General features: G+C 37.6%; 1 protein-coding gene across 3 annotated transcripts in view; it reads right to left on the bottom strand.

The window, feature by feature from the left end:
* Positions 1 to 17,520, bottom strand: part of GRIA3 (glutamate receptor, ionotropic, AMPA 3) — a 329,309-nt gene that overhangs the window by 91,024 nt on the left and 220,765 nt on the right. For all 3 annotated transcript variants that reach the window (XM_011962193.1, XM_011962194.1, XM_011962195.1), the window contains 2 exons: positions 6,563 to 6,724; positions 2,536 to 2,703 (listed from right to left, as the gene is read on the bottom strand). In XM_011962193.1, the coding sequence (XP_011817583.1) occupies positions 2,536 to 2,703; positions 6,563 to 6,724 (330 nt within the window). The remainder of the gene's footprint in view (positions 1 to 2,535; positions 2,704 to 6,562; positions 6,725 to 17,520) is intronic.

Below are 17,520 nucleotides of genomic sequence, written 5' to 3' on the forward strand. Positions count from 1 at the left end.
TTTAAGTCTCATTAAGAGTCATCTATTTCTAAACCCAACCCATCTGAATATGATATATGAACTGGAGAATAGTCAAGGCATAGTCCAACAAATTCCAGACCCCATGATTTGAGCGTTTGGTGACCAGAAGTAGAATCGGACTACCACTCAGAGAGAAATCTATTTTTAAGGATGTGGTCCAGTATTGAATGTTAGTGACAGTTTCCCAGCATTCCATCTGGGATCGCTTCTTTAATTCATAGCATCCTGTGCAAGACTTAGACATAATATTTTTATAATTATGTATTTCTGGCTTTCCTACTGGATTAGGAGCATCTCGAGATGAGAGACATTTTTTCTGCCTCTGTTCTCAGCAACTAATATTGTGCCTGGGATAGAGCAGATCCTTAATAAATGTTGATTGAACAAGTCTCAATGACTTAGAATCTGTGACAGATATGTCAGTAGACTGTGCTGAGGCTGATCTTTGCATTATTTGCAGATTGTGAGGAGAATGATTACCCAATTTGCAAGTGGCTTTAAGATATTTTAAAGCATTTGTTTACATATTAACAATTTAAATGTGAGCACTCCTCATCTTATTTCATGCTTGCATACTAATATGGAGCCTGATACATAGTCATGGATGCTCAATAAATATTTACTGAATGAATGTTATGCTTATTTATTCATTAAAACAGGCCCCTTAGGAGCCTCTGCCAGGCAATGATTTTGTTTGCCAGATTTCTTTTGAAGGAAGAGAATAATTTATTGAGAAACAACTATGTGCTAGTCACAATGAAGAATGTTTTACATTATGCAATCTCAATTTTAATTAACTGAAATAAAATGGGATTTCTTTTAATGTAGTAAAACATTTAGTACTTCAGAGTAGCCTCCCTTGCAGTCCCTGTGAGTAGAGCAGTTTTACTGAGGCACTGTCTACTTTTGGAAAAAACTGATGCCTTCCAGCCTCTCTGGAGCAATAGAGATTGGCCTATGGAAAGAGGTAATGTATCGTTTTGGTTGAGTATCTGGTCACTAGGGCCTGGGGAGGAAGGTTACCTGGCTTACAACTTGAGCTTCATCAGTGAGTTAGACATGTAGAAACTTTTCTGGGCGGTAGTATGATCAATCTATTTTTTTTTCCTAGCCCAATTGGTATCTTATCCTTCATTAGCCAGTTTTCTATTTGGGAAGGCAGTTATTTGTGTCATAAATAGGGAGTCAATTGGAGATGCTGGCTCTTGCCCCTTGAGGTTTTGTTGATGAAAACTCCTTTTGATTCACTCTGAGGGAGTTTTATATTTCACTCATCATTATGTTTCACCTGACAATACAAATCTTGTAACTGCTATGAAGGTTGAATTTAATTAACTGCTCTTCAAAATTGTACAGTGCTACCTCCATAAAACTACACTTAGGGCATTTGTTAAAGAACTGACATAATGACATAAAAATCTGCATGATGGGAGAATGAGTCATATCTCTTTCTTGGAGAGAGACACAAGGGCTACTAACCCCTTTTGATTGAATGCCTCCAACTTGGCAAATTTAAGGCATCAATAACAGAGCCAGCTACATAAAATGATGTATGCTATGAGGCCGTTACAAGTTCTTCCTTGCTGGGTTACACACAGAATTATCTTATCTTTGCCCATCTCTTTGTTGATTTGGATGTCCCAAACATCGGGATCATTAAATAAGTAGAAATAAGAGATTCTTGTACTCTTGAAAGCTCATTTTAATACATGCAGGCACATGTGGCATAAAGCAAAATATTCAGAACAGAGCTCTTGCTTGGAAAACTGCAATGAATGGGTGATGCTACTTCTGGTATAAATAATGAAATCTGTTCAAAGGACATTGCTTGAAGCCTTAAATGATCTCCTACCCAGCAAATACTAAAAACAAGTAACCTATTTGACTGTCTATCCATTGATTCCTTTTATTTTTCTTTAGGCTTTTTCTTTGCAGCATTGGGCAAAAGCTTCTTAAGTAGGCCTAGAAATGTATCATGTTCCTGCATTTCATCCTGTAGAACAGCATGAGTGTTCTTTTTGACAACAGAAATACCATCATACTGGCTAAGTTCCATAGCCTGTCTAGGCTAATCATTTGTCTGATGAGCCAGAAGATGCTGTCCTTTGTAATGTCTATCTTGAAGTTAGGAGCATCTTCTAAAATATCCTAATCTCCCTAAGGAATGTCATATGTTTGAAAGGTTTGAATTTTTTTAAGCTATTTACATATTTAATCTATAACTTTTGAGAGTACTAAGTTTCATTTACTAGCCACAGGATAGAGCATAACCAAAAATTCATTTGCCCTAAATTTATCTCTTTTTTTTCAAGCTTCAAGAAATGACCTCCAATTTTTAGATTTCTAGATTTGGATGATTTATAGAAATGGCTATACTTATCCTCTTAGCATACTCTGATATTCTACATAATCTGGTCCTATTCTTTTTAGTATGTCTTCTCTCAAGATTAGGGTCTCATCTTTTTAATGTCTTTATAAGTTTCTTCCACCCCAATAACCCATTGTGGTCTTTACCATTTTCAGAGCTCTCTCAATATCAATTCCTTGACTCCAGGGCACAGCAGGGTTTGCTAAGCAGTCTCCAGCACTTCCTCTCCGGGATACATCCACTCGCTGCCTCCTCAGGTAGCGGAAAGCTTCTGCTATGACCAGTATTGCGTCGTGTGTCAATGCAGATGTATACTGAAATGGATGCATGAAAAACAAGGTATCATGATAAATGATACCCTCAAAATTTGCCTTGTTTCTTATAATTTTCATTCATTTCTACCTATTGTTCTGTGCAGTCACCCACCCCCCCAATTATTTAAGAGATCTCTCTGGGCAAGCCTGAATTTGATTTATTCTACAATGATACGTCTTACCTCATGTGTGCATGTGTTACGATTATTACAATCAGATGGCTCAAGGCAATCTCTCTCTTGCTCTCAATACTGTTTCTTTTTTATACTGAGTGAGTGACTACCAAAAGGCTGGGTCCTTTACAGAGGAAGAAATATGTGTGAAGTTAGAGGATGGCATGTATAGACTGGAGAGGAAACAGCATATCCTAAAGCAAGACTGGGTTACTGCTGTTTGTAATAGAAAATTGAGATCCGGTGTTTACTTAGGGGAAAATGGAAATAGCTAAGTTAGACAGCTTGAAATTAATTTGGAGGAGAACATTAATCACTTCTGTCTGGACCATGTTTCTGGCGAGCCAGGACTTCTGGCCAGCAATAAATCAGTTTTTGTTTCCTGGGGGATAGCAAAAACCAAAGCTGTTTTTCAATTGTAGAAAATTTCAATTATTATTGAGTTTTAAATCTGATAATGTTGACAATTCATAGGCAATACTTCATGATGCCACCTACTGCAGGCAAGAACACTTTCTATTCCTTGGATATAGTGATATGCTCTACTAGGGATGAGGTCAGTCACTTAATACAAGGGATTTGATTATCCACAATTTGAAATGGTGGATGCTTTTTCATTAAATGAATTAACATAACAAACTATGGTTAGAATAAGCTGGCCCCTGTTTTGCAGGAGTGACAAATACTGGTAGAATATAGAATGTTGTTGACTTTTTAAAAATGTAGCAAAATGTCCCAGGGGGAGTTCTCTCTCTTTAGTACAGTATGTCCAAATACAATTGGGAGTGAGTAGATTATTGCCTCTACAACTATCAATTAGCTTTTCTGACTTTTCTCACATTACTTCTCTTTTAGAAGCAAATCATCAAGTGTGACTGTAACGGGGAATATGTTCTTTCATGAAGAAAAATCTTTGTGTCTGTACATCTTTGCAATACATGAAGCCAACATGGTGATGATTTTCTTTTCAGTTGACTGCATAAATTGTCAGCATATCTTAATGTAGTCCTTTCCAAACCATGGCAAAAGAGCTATTTAATTTTTGCTTTATTCAGTTTCTACTTATCAATGTGTGAGAATACCCCCCAAAGCCATAAAAGAAAATGTTTATAGAGTAAATTATCAGGATTTTTAATCTGTAGACAACTTTATCTCCTAATCAAAAATATTGTACACCAGGCCGGGCGCGGTGGCTCAGGCCTGTAATCCCAGCACTTTGGGAGGCCGAGACGGGCGGATCACGAGGTCAGGAGATCGAGACCATCCTGGCTAACCCGGTGAAACCCCGTCTCTACTAAAAAATAAAATACAAAAAATTAGCCGGGCGAGGTGGTGGGCGCCTATAGTCCCAGCTACTCGGGAGGCTGAGGCAGGAGAATGGCGTAAACCCAGGAGGCGGAGCTTGCAGTGAGCTGAGATCCAGCCACTGCACTCCAGCCTGGGCGACAGAGCGAGACTCCGTCTCAAAAAAAAAAAAAAAAAAAAAAAAAAAAAAAAAAAAAATATATATATATATATATATATTGTACACCAATTTTTAAAGTGGGCTTTTGGTTTGATTGATATTGTACAAGGTTCTATAATGACAAATACTAAGCAAAAGTCATGTGAAAGTTGTAACATTTATTTATTCAATTTTTAAAAAGTTATTTAAAGGTTTTTACTTATAAGTATGAACATTTCTTCTCAGTGGGTTCTAGAACTTTACATTATATACACCAAGTGTTATCAATGAAGAGTCCAGAGCTGAGATTGGCTTCCTTCTCTTTTGTATGGCTCTACAACTTCAGCACAGGCATAAACTACTCTTCAGTACCCTTTTCATACTTCCTACCCTCACTCATTTTCTCATGCCTAACACAGTGTCTGGCACATTGTAGGTGCCAGACTACTAACCCACTAAAATATTGAATAAATGAATTTCTCTCTTCTACCTATTACCTGGTAAATCTAAAGATCATAAAGCAGTGTGGGTAGGCAGTTTTATGAAAAATCTAAATTTGAATAAGCTCACCTAAATGTAATGCAATGTGCATTTTAACCATGACTTTATGCTTTTGATATTTTTATCTTGATTTCTATGAAAATGGGCAACTTAGGTAATCTAATTATTTTCAGAAATACTTTAGCAAGCAGGAAAACATTTCCATTCAATATACATATAGGTAACATACACTCTATTGTAGCCTAATTCACTTGGGATTATTTTCCAGTAAATATCAGTTTAATACATTAAAAAATTTTGATTACAAAGGATTCATCATAGGGATTGTGACATATTTACTGAAGCAAGTTAGGACACTTGATCAGACCCTAAAACACAATGTTTTAAAACAAGACTATATTGGAAAAATCTGGCAGGCATAATCACTATAACCACAGGGTACCATTTAACTAGTAAGTGGCTCAACTGAACGAAAAAAGTATATTTAACCCATAACTTTTCTAGAACACACCAATTGCATAAAGTAAGGTTTCACTTGAATTATGTTCTGATGTAACCCATTTAAGGTGGAGCTGCATAGATGGTACAGAATGTATCTCTGTATCTTTTTTCTGGTCTGTGTTGCCTACTATTCTTTATTATTATTATTATTATTATTTTGAGATGGAGTCTTGCTCTGTCGCCCAGGCTGGAGTGCAGTGGCATGATCTTGGCTCACTGCAACCTCTGCTTTCTGGGTTCAAGCCATTCTCCTGCCTCCGCCACCCAAGTGTCTGGGATTACAGGTGCATGCTACAATGCCCACCTGTTATCCCCTATTCTATTCTCGCCAGGGAGGAAGGATGTGCGGATGAGTATCTTAAAACAATGAGGAAGATGTTTTCCCCCTTTCCTTTTTTAGGAAAAGGTCTTGACTCTGTTTTGATCCCCCATTTTGTACCACAGCTATGGTACATACTTTCACTATATCAGGAAGGAAGAATTTAAAGTCAGTTTCATATTTGAATCAATACACTGAGGGAATGAGTTACTTAAAAAATATATTTGAAGGGTCCTTTGTGTAACATGAATAACTTTCCCCTAATTTATCTGTTTAATTCTTGGTTTTTAAATAATAGAATTTCTAGCCATAGGGGAATGCATATGAAAAATGTGCATTTTTAACCACAACTTTCTGCTTTTAATATTCTTATCTTGATTTTGTGAAAATGAGCAACCTAAGTAATTTAATTATTTTCTAAGATATTTTAGCAGGCAGGAAAACATTTCCATTCAATATACATATAGGCAATGTACACTCTTTATTAGAGCCTAATTCACTTGGGTGTACTGAGATTCACGGAACTTATTAAAACAAAGCAATCACATAAATAATGTAAAATCTAATTTTCTGTTTCAGACTATCAATCTTCCTTACCTATTCCCACTGCCCCCACCCTTCGCCTGGCTCAGGTTCTTGTAATACTATAAATTGTTATGAGCATATTACAAATAAAATTCATTAAAAATTAAGTTAACTTATTTCCAAGCATTGGATTTTAAAAGATCTCATTCTCAACAGCTTCTTTATTCGGGGGTTTAGTTTTTAAATGCAATAGCATCACCTGCAGTTGTTTTGTGGCATCTTTGAATCACTTCTGAGGAAAATCATTTGATCATAAGATGACTGTTAGTGTATAAAGACCATACAGGGATACATTGAAAAGCTGGCCTTAGGTTTTTACATGCCATGGAACATTACCTTCAGTGGTGCATTCTTGGCTTCAGGGAATTCCCTTTCATCCAGCCTCACCCAGCGCTGTATGAACTGCTGAACCATTGGGTTTTCATTGTTGACAATCTGGAAACCTGTAATGTTGGCTCCCCCATGCATGACTCTTTCCAGTAAAATATCAGTAAAACCCTGGAAAGACATTGAAAGGATCATGATTGTGGGAGGTTGTGTATTCTTACTCACCATATCTGTTAGAGTGCTAAAGATAATGTGATCATTTATTAGCAATCAAGACAGCCTTGAATATGAAATTAATTGTTAGGACACTATGTCCCTGAAACTGCAGGCATAATGGAGAAAATATGCATTCTTTCATTTTAGTTCCTGTGTCTTTATGTAATGTGGCTGCTGCATGGACAAACATAGGTGCCAGCTTTAAGCAAATATTTTGATTTGTTTCATTTACCTGTATTTTTAGTCTTTCTTCACTGAGTAAAAATACAATGCTTTATGTAATTGGAAAATGTTGAAAAAGTTTGACCCTAGTGGGTGTTATAGCAAACTTTTCTTCAGCCTAACATGATAAACATAGTGGATTGCTTCAGATTCTAGTGATGAGTACTTTAGAAATTTGTGATTTGCAGAAATGCCAATGAGTGAAACTGACAGCTTGGTTGGATATGATGGTACAAATCCCAGAGTATGTCTCACATGTATCCATAAATGAATGACCATTTTTTTTTTTTGAGATAGAGTCTCGCTCTGTTGCCCAGGCTGGAGTGCAGAGTCTCGCTGTGTCGCCCAGGCTGGAGTGCAGTGGTGAGATCTCAGTTCACTGCAACCTCCGCACCACCCCCGGGTTCAAGAGATTCTCATGCCTCAGCCTCCCAAGTAGCTGGGATTACAGGTGCATGCCACCATGCCCACCCAATTTTTGTATTTTTGGTAGAGACGAGGTTTCACCATGTTGGCCAGACTGGTCTCAAACTCCTGACCTCAAGTGATTTGCCCGCCTCGGCCTCCCAAAGTGCTGGGATTACAGGTATGAGCCACCGCACCAGAGCAATGAATGAATCTTAACAACTACTACATAGTATCCACCATTTTCTTCTAATTTGCTCTGGCTACCATCTGGTGCCTCTGCCACCTAAGCCTTGTGCAGGAGTATCTCCATGTGAGCTCTGCCAGCTCCATTGGGCATTATTATCTTCTGGGACAAGTAGCAGCCCAGGAATTGCTGCTACTTTTGCTGGATAACTATATCCTGCTAATTACTATTAATGTGTTAGGGTTTTCAATGAACTGAAGCCATCATTTGTATTCATAAACAGATGGGTAGAATTCTTCCTCCCTTCTTTACAACCCTCCAAAATTTTAATATAAAAATGATCAAGCATACAGAAAAATTGAAAGAATTATACAGTGAATACCCACATAGTCACACTCAGATTATACAATTATTTTTTCTACTCATCTATCAAACCATTTCATTTTGGGGTTCGTTTCAAAGTAAGTTGGAGACATTAGTATACTTCACCCTAAAAGATTTCAGCACGCAGGTCATTAACTAAAATTCAGTGTTTGTTTACAGTTCTTTTTCTTTCTTCATTTTTTGAGGTAAAATTTATATCAGTGAAATGTACTTGATGAGTTTTGATAAATGCATACACCTTTATTACCCAAGTCCGTATCAATTATTTAATGTTTCCTCTCTTTTTTTTATAGTCTAGAAAAGGTTTTATTGAAGTGTAATAGTTGTATAGAGAAGTGCACATATCTTTATGTGTATAACTTGGTGAATTTATTCACAAACTAAACATAAACAATATATGTAGAGTCAGCACCTCCATCCATGTTTCTCTTAATTTTACATTTGTTTACTATAGGTAACAAGACAGTCTTAGAAAACATTTTAGTGAAACAGCTTTTTCAGTTATTACTTACAGACCCTTCCTCTTCCTTTCATAAGTGGGATATGAGTCAATGGAGGCTGGACAAAGAGTCAAATAGTTTACATCACTGAGAATCACTCCTTCATTCTGATAACCACAAAGCATTTTAAAAATTAACATTCAAGCTACCAATGAGTTTCTTCACAGAATTGGAAAAAACTGCTTTAAAGTTCATATGGAACCAAAAAAGAGCCCGCATTGCCAAGACAATCCTAAGTCAAAAGGACAAAGCTGGAGGCGTCACGCTACCTGACTTCAAACTATACTACAAGGCTACAGTAACCAAAACAGCATGGTACTGGTACCAAAACAGAGCTATAGACCAATGGAACAGAACAGAGTCCTCAGAAATAATACCACACATCTACAGCCGTCTGATCTTTGATAAACCTGAGAGAAACAAGAAATGGGGAAAGGATTCCCTATTTAATAAATGGTGCTGGGAAAATTGGCTAGCCATAAGTAGAAAGCTGAAACTGGATCCTTTCCTTACTCCTTATACGAAGATTAATTCAAGATGGATTAGAGACTTAAATGTTAGACCTAATACCATAAAAACCCTAGAAGAAAATCTAGGTAGTACCATTCAGGACATAGGCATGGGCAAGGACTTCATGTCTAAAACACCAAAAGCAACGGCAGCAAAAGCCAAAATTGACAAATGGGATATGATTAAACTAAAGAGCTTCTGCACAGCAAAAGAAACTACCATCAGAGTGAACAGGCAACCGACAGAATGGGAGAAAATTTTTGCAATCTACTCGTCTGACAAAGGGCTAATATCCAGAATCTACAAAGAACTCAAACAAATATACAAGAAAAAAACAAACAACCCCATCAAAAAGTGGGCAAAGGATATGAACAGACATTTCTCAAAAGAAGACATTCATACAGCCAACAGACACATGAAAAAATGCTCATCATCACTCGCCATCAGAGAAATGCAAATCAAAACCACAATGAGATACCATCTCACACCAGTTAGAATGGCCATCATTAAAAAATCAGGAAACAACAAGTGTTGGAGAGGATGTGGAGAAATAGGAACACTTTTACACTGTTGGTGGGATTGTAAACTAGTTCAACCATTATGGAAAACAGTATGGCGATTCCTCAAGGATCTAGAACTAGATGTACCATATGACCCAGCCATCCCACTACTGGGTATATACCCAAAGGATTATAAATTATTCTACTACAAAGACACATGCACACGTATGTTTATTGCAGCACTATTCACAATAGCAAAGACTTGGAATCAACCCAAATGTCCATCTGTGACAGACTGGATTAAGAAAATATGGCACATATACACCATGGAATACTATGCAGCCATAAAAAAAGATGAGTTTGTGTCCTTTGTAGGGACATGGATGCAGCTGGAAACCATCATTCTTAGCAAACTATCACAAGAAGAGAAAACCAAACACCGCATGTTCTCACTCATAGGTGGGAACTGAACAATGAGATCACTTGGACTCGGGAAGGGGAACATCACACACTGGGCTTATCATGGGGAGGGGGGAGGGGGGAGGGATTGCATTGGGGAGTTATACCTGATATAAATGATGAATTGATGGGTGCTGACGAGTTGATGGGTGCAGCACACCAACATGGCACAAGTATACATATGTAACAAACCTGCACGTTATGCACATGTACCCTAGAACTTAAAGTATAATAAAAAAAAAAAATTAACATTAATTCGTCATGATGAGTTTTCTCCTAAAGGTTTTCTTCATGAGAGAAAATAAAACACAGTGTTTCTCCCATTTTATTCCCCCTGTAATAAATTCAGCAGAGAGCCTCACTTGTGTAGAAAGTCTAGCAGAGGCTACCACTGGGGCTTAAGCCTAACTGTTACCCAACTCTCCATTCTCACTCCTTAAACTTAAATTCAAATAAAATGCTGAGGATAAAATTCTAATGAAAGGGCCTTCAAGATGGCTGAATAGAGGCATCCAGAACTCACCTCCTGTACAAAGAAGAAATAAAATAGTGAGTAGATAATCACACTTTGAGTGTATTTCCTAAGAGAGAATGCTGGAATTCAATAGAGAAGTGACAGGAAACATTTGACTTAAGGAATGAGAAAGAAGTAAGGCAGCCTGCTTGGCTGGAATCATCTGGAAGCCTGGAGAAGTGCCCCAGTGTGGGTAAAGGATAAGTGAGAGACCCCTAGCAGTCCATATTCCCAACGTGGACTCCTGCATTCTTAGCCCTGGGAGAGCCCTCAACGCACATGGGCTTTGAAGGAGTTGCCTAGAGATTGTATAATGGCATTTCTCTAGAGAGGGAGCTTGGGTGGTTCCAACCTACCCCAGAGTCCCAAGCAGCCACAGTAGGGTGCCATTTTGAGAGCCCAGCCCCCACCAGACTACATCCTGACCAGGGGCCCAACAGCCCCTGCATTTCCACATCCTTGGGACCCCATCAATGGGGTCGAATACCTTGAATGCAGGGCTGGGCCTTGTTGGCTGCTGCTGCCAGAGCGAAACACGAGTCATTGGCAGTGACCCTGTCACTCCCAGTAGCAGTGCTGCTACATATTTAAAAGAGCTCTGAGGAAAGGCTCCCCCGCTTATATCAGGGCCAAAGCACATGCTCCTAAGCTACCTGTTTATGGCTGCTACCACTGAAAGCAACCATGCCTTCTCCAGCAGTAGGGCTGCAGCACAGCCACTTCAGCCCCAACCTGAGCATTCTACTGGGGACCTAGGGATCACCTCACCCTTGCCTACCACAGCCAGCACCCACATGCACCACCAGATGGCCTGGCTCCACTCCCCTAAATTCAGTGCCTGAGTACACTGTCCAGGGGCCTGGAAATTGCTCTGCCCCATTCACCACCACTGGACCTTAGCACTCCTCCTGGGAACCTGAGGACAGGCTGATTTAGCCTGTCTCTACCACCGTGGCTGGGACTCACCTACACGTGCTACCTACAGGCCTCAAGAATGGCTGGCCTAGCCTATTGCAGCCACCATCATCACCAGGACAAACCACTTGGGAGTCAGAGGATTGTGTTGCCTCTGCTACAACCATTGCCCATGCCATGCCCACTTCCTAGGGCTCCAAGGACCCACCCACCCATCTGGCCCACCACTGCCACTGCTGGCATCTGAGCAAGCTGCCTGGAGGCCCAAGAATCAGCCTAACTGGACCCACGAACACTGGTGCCCATGTACACTTCCCTGAGGCCCATGGACAGATATGCTTGACCTGTTGTTGCTACCACTGGTGCCCAAGAACTGACCCATCTGATGTCTCCAACCCCAGCAAAACTTCACCACAGCCTCCACCAACAACTGCACCCTATACCACCAAGGAAATCACAGATATTATTGATGCTGTTTACAGCCAGATAAATCATCATGGAGACTATATGACTGCACATACTAAGAATCAAAACCAAAGTGTCTTACCCAACCAACACCATAGATAAATCTTCAGGAAAAAGTCCTCCCCTACAAAAGCAAATTTAAAATATTGGAAGAAGTAACTGTTACACCAAATGTGCAGGTATCAACACAAGGACACAAAAAATATGAAAAAGTTAAAAAAATACAATGCCTCCAAAGGAACATAATACTTCTCCAGCAATAGATCCCAATCAAAAAGAAATGTATGAAATCCCAGAAAAAATTCAAAATAATGATACTAAAGAAGTTCAGTGAGATACAAGAGAACACAGAAATCAGAACAACAATAAAAATAAATCAGAAAAACAATGCAGAATATGAGTGAGAAATTTATCAAAGAGATACCTAAAATAAAAAGAAAAACATACAGAAATTCTAAAGCTGAATAATTCATTGCATGAAATATAAAATATATTTGAAAGATTCAACACTAGACTAGATCAAGCAGAAGAAAGAATTTTGGAAGTTGAAGACAAGTCATTGAAATAACCCAGTCAGACAAAAATGAAAAAAGATTAAAAAAGGTTAAACATAAAGCCTATGACATACAGGACACTGTAAAATGATCCAAAAATGTGAATTTTTAGTGTCCCAGAAAGTGAAGGGAAAATGAAAGTGATAAAAAAACCTATTTAATAAAATAATAGTTGAAAACTTTCCAGATGTAGCAAAAGATTTAGACATACAAATACAGGAAGCTCAGAGATCCCAAAACCTTTAAAAAGGTCTTCTCCATGGCACACTGTAGTCAAACTGTCAAAAGTCAAAGATAATTCTAAAAATAGCAAGAGAAAAGCATCTAGTCACTTACTCTGATGGGAGTTCCCATTAGACTCAGTGAATTTCTCAGCAGAAATGTTATAGGCCAGGAGAGAATGGGCTGATATATTCAAAGTTCTAAAATAACAACAACAACAACAACAACAACCACCACCACCACCACCACCTTGGCAACCAAAGATACTATACTGAAGAAAGTTGTCCTTCATAAAGAAGGAGAAATAAAGTCTTTCCCAGACAAGCAAAAGCTGAAAGAATTCATAACTACTAGACTAGCCATATAAAAAATGCTTAAGGGAGTCTTACACCTGGAAGAAAAAGGAGAGGATCTACCATAATGAAAATACATGAAAGTATAAAACGCACTGGTAGAGTAAACACACAAATGAGGAAGAGAAGGGTCTCAAATGTTTCCACTATAGAAAACCATCAAACCACAATGATTAACAGTAAGAGAGGAAGAAAGAAACAAAGTATATGCAAAATAACCAGAAACCAATTAATAAAATGACAGAAATAAACCTTCAAATATCAATAGTAACTTTGAATATAAATAGATTAAACTTTCTATTTAAAAGATATAGACTGGCTGAAGGGATTTAAAAAAATGATCCAGCTATATGCTGCCTACAAGAAACTCACCTCACATGTAAATGTACATATAGGGTCAAAGTAAAGGGATGGAAAAAGACATTCTGTGCAAACAGAAATGTAAAGCAAGCAGGAGTAGCTATATTTGTGTCAGAAAAAACAGACTTAAGTCAAAAACAGTGAAAAGAGACAAAGAAGGTCATTATATAATGATAAAGGGATTAATCCAATAATACTATATAACCATTCTAAGCATATATGCCTCTGACACCAAAGCACCAAGACAAATATTATTACAACTAAACAGAGAGATAGACTCCAGTACGAAAATTGGTGAGAGCTTCAACACCCTACTCTCAGTATTAGACAGATCATCTAGAAGGAAGATTGACAAAGAAACACTGAATTTAAACTTCACTTGAGACCAAACGTACATAACAGAGATTTATAGAACATTTCATCCAACAGCTATAGAATACACATTCTTCTCATCAGCACATGGAACATTCTCCAGGATAGATTATGCATTAGGATACAAAACAAGTCTCAAAACATTTAAAAAATCAAAATCATATCAAATATCTTCTCAGACCACAAAGGAATTTAACTAGAAATCAATAACAAGAGGAACTTTGGAAACTATAAAAATACCTGGAAATTAAACAACATGCTCCCGAATGACCATTGGGTCAAAGAAGAAATTAAGGAGGAAATTTAAAAAATTCTTGACACAAAAGAAATTGAAACACAACATACTAAAATCTACCATAATGAAAATACATGAAAGTATAAAACCCACTGGTAGAGCAAACACACAAATGAGGAAGAGAAGAGTACAGAAAAAGTAATATTAAGAGGGAATTTTATAGAAATAATGGCCAACATCAAGAAGGATGTCAAGTAAACAATCTAATGATGCACCTCAAAGAACTAGAAAAGCAAGAACAAACCAAAGCCCATATTAGTAGAAGGAAAGCAACAATGAAGATCAGAGCAGAACTAAATGAAACAGACTAAAGAAAAACACAAAAGAACAACAAAATAAATTTTTTTCAAAAGATAAACAAAATCAATAAACCACTAGCTAGATGAACCAAAAAAGAGAGAAAACCTAAATAAATAAAATCAGAAACAAGAAAGGAAACATTACAATTGATACCATAGAAATATGAAAAATTGGCCTGACACAGTGGCTCATGACTGTAATCCCACACTTTGGGAGACAAAGGCAGGTGGACCATTTGAGGTCAGGAGTTCAAGACCAGCCAGGGAAACATGGTGAAACTCTGTCTCTACTGAAAATACAAAAATTAGCTGGGTGTGGTGGCACACACCTGTAATCCCATCTACTCGGGAGAGCTGAGGCAGGAGAATTGCTAGAACCCAGGGAACAGAAGTTGCAGTGAGCCAAGATCGAACCACTGCACTCCAGCCTGGGTGACAAAGTGAGGCCCTGTCTCAAAAAAGAAAAAAATGAAAGATCACCAGAGACTGTTATGAACAACTAGACGATAACAGACTGGAAAACCTTGAGAAAAGGGATAAATTCCTGGAGGCATGCAACCTACCAAAATTTAATCAGGAAGAAATTGAAAACCTGAACAGACCAATAATGAGTAATGAGATTGAATCAGTAATAAAAAGTCTCTCAACAAATAAAAGTCTAGGACTGAATGCTTCACTGATGAATTCTACCTAACTCACAAAGAGGAACTAATACCAATCCTCCTCAAACTATTCCAAAAATATTAAGGGGAGGGAATTCTCCCTAACTCATCCTATGAGGCCAACATTACTGTGACAGCAAAACCAGACAAGGATGCAACAACAACAAAAAACTACAGGCAAATATCCATGATGAACATAGATGCAAAAGTCCTCAACAAAATACTAGCAATCTGAATCCTACAATCTATCCAAAAGATACACCATGATCAAGTGGGATTTATCCCAGGGATGCAAGAATGGCTCAACATATGCAAATCAATAAATGTAATACATCACATCAACAGAATGAATGCCAACTCTGTATGATCATCTCAATAGACACAGAAAAACGATTTGGTAAAAGTCAACATTCCTTCATAATAAAAACTCTCAACAAACTAGGCATAGAAGGATTGTACCTCGACATAATGAAGGCCATATATGACAAACCCACAGCTGAAATCAGACTGAATGGGAAAATGCTGAAAACCTTTCCTCTAAGAAATGGAACAAGACAAGGATGCACATTTTCATCACCCCTATTCAATGTATTACTGGAAGTCATACCCAGAGCAACCAGGTAGGAAAAAGAAAGGCACCCAAATTGGAAAGGGGGAAGTCAAATTGTCCTTCTTTGCATATGTCATGAGCTTATATCAAGACAAACCTAAAGACTCCACCCGAGAAATTCTTAGATCTGACCATTAAATTCAGTAAAATTGCAGGATATAAAATCAACATATAGAAATCAGTAGTGTTTTTATGCACCAATATTGATCTAGCTGAGAGAGAAATCAAGAAGCCTATCCCATTTACAGTAGCTACTGAAATATCTAGGAATAAACTTAACCAGGGAGGTGAAAGGTCTTTACAAGGAAATCTCTGATGAAAGATTTTGAAGAGGACATAAATGGAAAGACATCCCATGCTCATGGATTGAAAGAATTAATATTGTTAAAATGACCATACTACTCAAAACAATCTACGGATTTCATGCAATTCCTGTCAACATACCAATGTCATATTTCACAGAAATAGAAAAAACAATCCTAAAATTCACATGGAATGAAAAAGGAGTCCAAGTAGCCAAAGCAACCGTGAGCAAAAAGGACAACGCTGGAGGCATCATACTACCTGACTTCAGGATGTGTCACCAGGCTATAGTAATCAAAATGACACAGTATTCATATAAAGGCAGACACATAGATGAATGGGACAGAATAGTGAATCCAGAAATAAAACCACATATTCACAGCCAACTTATTTTCAAAAAAAATTCTAAGGACATACACTGGGGAAAGGGTACCTTCTTCAGTAAATGGCGCTGGGAAAATTAGATATCCATATTCAGAAGGATGAAACTGGACTCCTATTTCTCATCATGTACAAAAATGAACTCCAGATGGATTAAAGACCTAAACATAAGACTCGAAACTATAAACCTACTAGAAGAAAACATAGGGAAAGCACTTCAGGACATTAATGTAGGCAAAGATTTTATGGCTAAGACCTCAAAAGCACAGGCAACAAAAACAAAAATAGACAAGTGACACTATATTAAACCAAAAAGCTTCTGCACAGTAAAGGAAACAATCAAAAGAGTGAAGAGACAACCTGTTGAATGGGAGAAAATATTTGTAAACTATTCATCCAACAAGGGACTAATATCCAGAATATACAAGGAACTCAAACAACTCAATAAAAAACAAAAACATATAATCCCATTAAAAAGTGAGCAAAGAACACGAATCCAAATTTCTTAAAATAAGACATACAAGTTGCCAACAGGTGTATGAAAAAAATGCTCAACATCACTAATCAAATGGGAAATACAAATTAAAATCACAACAAAATATCTTACCTTGGTTAGAATGGCTACTATTAAAAAGGCAAAAACAAACAAACAAAAACAACAATAACCAGATGCTGGCAAGGATGAAGAGAAAAGGGAACTCATGTACACTGTTGGTGGGAAAGTAAATTAGTATAGCCACTATGGAAAACAATGTGAAGATTTATAAAAAAACTAAGAACTACCATATGATCCAGCAATCCCACTACTGAGTATGTATCCACAGGAAAAGAAATCAGTATGTCTAAGGAATACCTGCACTCCTATGTATATTGCAGCACTTTTAGCAATAGCAAAGATATGGAATCAACCTAAGTGTTCATCAATGAACAAGTGGATAAAGAAAATGTATAACCAACGACAGCCAAGCCAAGAACCAAATCAGGAATGCAATCCCACTGACAATTGGCACAGAAAGAATAAAATATCTAGGAATACAGCTAACCAGGGAGGTGAAAGATCTGTACAATAAGAATTACAAAACACTGCTCAAAAAAATCAGAGATGACACAAACAAATGGAAAAACATGCCATGCTTATGGTTAGGAAGAATCAGTATCATTAAAATGGCCATAATGCCCAAAGCAATTTATAGATTTTTTAAAATTTATTTTTATTATACTTTAAGTTCTAGGGTACATGTGCATAACATGCAGGTTTGTTACATATGTATACTTGTGC

Source organism: Colobus angolensis, unplaced genomic scaffold (genome assembly GCF_000951035.1).
Source record: "Colobus angolensis palliatus isolate OR3802 unplaced genomic scaffold, Cang.pa_1.0 Scaffold580, whole genome shotgun sequence".
Lineage (NCBI taxonomy): Eukaryota > Metazoa > Chordata > Mammalia > Primates > Cercopithecidae > Colobus > Colobus angolensis.